The sequence below is a fragment of the Lonchura striata genome, chromosome 4, assembly GCF_050655825.1.
Source record: "Lonchura striata isolate lonStrDom1 chromosome 4, ASM5065582v1, whole genome shotgun sequence".
In the NCBI taxonomy this organism is placed as follows: Eukaryota; Metazoa; Chordata; class Aves; order Passeriformes; family Estrildidae; genus Lonchura; species Lonchura striata.
Window position 1 is genome coordinate 49,944,961 of NC_140706.1, and position 3,504 is coordinate 49,948,464.

General features: G+C 53.9%; 1 protein-coding gene across 1 annotated transcript; it reads left to right on the forward strand.

Moving 5' to 3' along the window:
• Window positions 1-242: 242 nt before the first annotated feature.
• On the forward strand, window positions 243-2,410 carry H2AZ1 (H2A.Z variant histone 1). Its single transcript, XM_021550319.4, has 5 exons — window positions 243-362; window positions 705-782; window positions 1,173-1,286; window positions 1,740-1,869; window positions 2,017-2,410. Exons 1-5 carry the CDS (start codon window positions 360-362, stop codon window positions 2,076-2,078), a joined length of 387 nt encoding a protein of 128 aa, XP_021405994.1. The 5' UTR covers window positions 243-359; the 3' UTR covers window positions 2,079-2,410.
• The last annotated feature ends 1,094 nt before the right edge of the window (window positions 2,411-3,504 follow it).

The following is a 3,504-nucleotide window of genomic DNA, read 5'->3' on the forward strand; positions in this document are numbered from 1 at the left end:
GCCCGCACACGGCGGGAGCCCCGACGGAGCGCGCCCCGCCGCCACGCCCCGCCTCGCACCGGCCCGTGAGGGCGGGGCTTCTCCGCTCCCCGCCTCGCGCGGCCGGCCCCGCCCCGGCACGCCATTGGTTGTCGCTGGGGCAGAGCGGCCGCCCCGTCCGCCGCCATTGGCTGGCGGCGAGGCCGGAGTTCCCGGATGTGGCCGCGCGGTGCGGATATAAAGGGCCGGGGGAAGGCGGGAGTGGGCGCAGTTTGAATCGCGGCGGGTCGAGTCAGCTTGGTGCTGTCGGCCGGGCTCGGTGCGTGCGGGACGCTCTCTGCTTCAGCCTTCCCCTGCGCGGCACTGCGCTCCGGTTCGCTATGGTGAGGAACCGCGGGGGTCGCTCAGGGGGTGGGCGGCGGTGCTGGGGCCGGGGCGGCTCCGTGCCGCTGATGGTGGGGGGGTAAACCGCGCGGGCGCAGTGGGGGGAGGGCGGGGGCGGCTGGGGGGCGAGGGGGTGGTCGCACGCGCAGTGGCGCCCCGGGGACGGGGGAGCGGTGGCCGCGCATGCGCGCGGGGAGCGGCCTGTGCCGCGCGGTGCGGCAAGCGGCGCGCACGCGCCTCGCGGCCGCGCGGGTGACTGCGCCGGGAGGGGGGGTGGTGGAGGGGCGGGGCGCATGCGCGGTGGGGGACGTCAGCGTCTGCTCTCCTCTTGGCATTGCTAGGCTGGTGGGAAAGCCGGGAAGGACTCTGGGAAGACCAAGACCAAAGCAGTGTCCCGTTCCCAGCGGGCTGGATTGCAGGTGAGCAGGGGCTGAAGTGTGGGTGAGTGAAAGTCAGGCTGGCCTTCATCTGTTGGTTTGTTTGTGCAGTGTTAAACCTTCACACTCTGCTGTCTGGCTGTTGCCTGGAATGATGTAAGGATTGTAAAGCAGACATCAGCACACCCAGCTGGTTTTAGACCGTTCCATATCTGTGCAGGGAGGAAAGTAATTCCCTTGTGGCCATTGCTATGTTTGTGCTGAGAATCATGAAAGTTGCTTATGTGAGTTCGGCATGCAGTGTCTTAACTGTATTCTCAAGGTTTGAAATGCAGCCTGTGCTTCTGCCACTGGGATTCTGCTGCCCACAATGGGGTTTTGTGCAGAGCCTTTCTGTCGTCACAGCCTGTTCATACTTCCATTATTTTCCAGTTCCCTGTTGGCCGCATCCATAGGCACCTGAAGTCTAGGACAACTAGCCATGGGCGTGTAGGAGCCACAGCTGCTGTGTATAGTGCTGCAATCCTGGAGTACCTGACAGCTGAGGTAAAATGCTTGCAAGGGGTGCAAGCAAATTGATCAATCCCCAGAAGGCACAACAACCAGTGCCTACTGTATTTGACATTTTGGACTGGGTTGCGAACTCTTTGTGTGCTTTGAAGCACTTCTAAAGTGTCTCAAAAAGCAAAAGACCATGAAAAGTAATTCCTCTATATTTCATGCAAGCCCTGCAGCTTGCCTTGTAGGAAAAATGCAGTGTGTGAAATAACTTTTAAAATGGACCATTACAGCATGTCTTATCTGCTGTAGAAGACTTACTCTGTCATTGGGAAAACTAAATGCGAAGCTCCAAAGGAGGAACCCCTTGAAAAGAGACATTGTTTTCTGTTTTGGTGTTAATGGCAGTGACACTGTATTTGGATGAGAGAATTGAATAGCTAAGACTGTGCTGTTGGTCTCACTTGATTGTATAACTGTTGAAAAATGGTCTTGTCTCAGGTCCTTGAGCTGGCAGGAAATGCATCCAAAGACTTGAAGGTGAAACGTATCACTCCCCGTCACCTGCAGCTTGCCATTAGAGGAGATGAAGAGCTTGATTCTCTGATCAAGGCAACAATTGCTGGTGGTGGTATGTCAATACTTGCTGTTTATGGGTGCTTGGGTGGCATGAACTCTCACAGACTTGAAGTTCATTAGTGTTGTCATTTTATTGGAAGTGTGAAGTTTAGGAAAATTGAAGAAAAGCAGCATGGTCTTAACTGTTGTTCTTTTTTAGGTGTAATACCACACATCCACAAGTCTCTCATTGGCAAGAAAGGACAACAGAAGACTGTCTAAAGCATACCAGGATTCCTTGTTATCTCAGGACTCAAAGTACTTAATTTGTCCAGTGTTGGTGATTCCAGTGGACTGTATCTGTGAAACACAATTTTGCCTTTTTTTAACTTTGAGAAGCTAAAGCTCCCTTGAGCTTTCTAACAAACCAAATTTCTGCGTTGAAGTCTTAACCATATTTAAGTGTTACCATGGCTTCAAAGAAGCTATTGTGTTTGTAGTGGGTTGTAATTGAGCTGACTGTTTTTAGATTGGCTTAAGTAAAGGAAATGTTTGGTTTTGTACAGACTTTTCATCTACTAGAGTGGAAATAATAAATGTTATGTCAAGACTGATTTGTGTCTTTCATTAACTGGAAAATCTGGTCTCCACTGTGCTGCTCTTGAAGTTGTTCTGAGAGCAAGTAACTGACAACCCTTCCTGCTGGGCTTGGGGCATCTTGAAATACAGCCTAAGACTACTGCAGCCAGTAAATGCCATGCAGTGAAAGTGCACAGGGCTTTGTCCTGTGAAGTTACATTCTTCCTAATTGAGCCTACTGTGCCATGTGCTGAAGTTTTCTTTAGCAGGGCACATAAAAGGCTGATGTTATTTAAGGCCAGTTTTAATCAGTGTCAGCCTTTGTAGAGGGTGAGGGTCTGTCACGGAGGAGGGTAAAAGATAAGTTTCAAGGGCTGTTTAAATTCCATGCTTCACATAATTTCATGTTAGGGTCTGGCCTCTTACTGTTTCAGCTTGCAAAAGCTTTGGCTAGACACCCACAAAAGCAGGGACTGTACTGCAGCAGCCTTTTAAATTGTGCCATGCAGCAAAAACCTCAGTAGTGGATTTCAGGAGGGGGTCTGGGCACACCTTCAGCTGTCCTCCACACTGCTAGTTCATTTCGTGTGGCAGAGCCCAGCGTGTTGTGTGAGGGAAAACCTCCTTTTGTTAAGACAGAAGGGAATGGTTAGTGTGCGGCTGGAAGTAGCAAGCTCCCTGCCTTCCAGAACTGCAGTCAGCAGTGAAATACTGCCAATAGATTTGCTTCTGCTGAGAGCAGGCTCTTGTGTTTCCCTAAGCTCTTGGAGGCAATAATCTCTGCTGCAGCACTGTAGCTGGAAGGCGGTGACCTAGATCGGAGCCGCTGGTGCGGCCCGTGCTAACCGCGCTCCTCTGGCGCTGCGGTGCTTCCCGGGATCAGCCCCCGCCGGGCTGTAACTGATGTCACCAATTACAGCGAGCCGGTGCGAGGTGCCGCCGGGCACCGTGAGGCACGGGCAGGCTCGGGCAGCAGTGGCTCCGTGCGGGGCCGCAGTGCTGCAGCAGCGCGCCCGGTACTTTTTCATCGCCGCCGGCTCTCGCGAGGGCGGTGCGCTCCCGGCTGGGACAATCCCGGCGCTGCCGGCCCTTCCAGCTGCTCCAGGCCGGGCAGCGGCGGAGCCCCGGG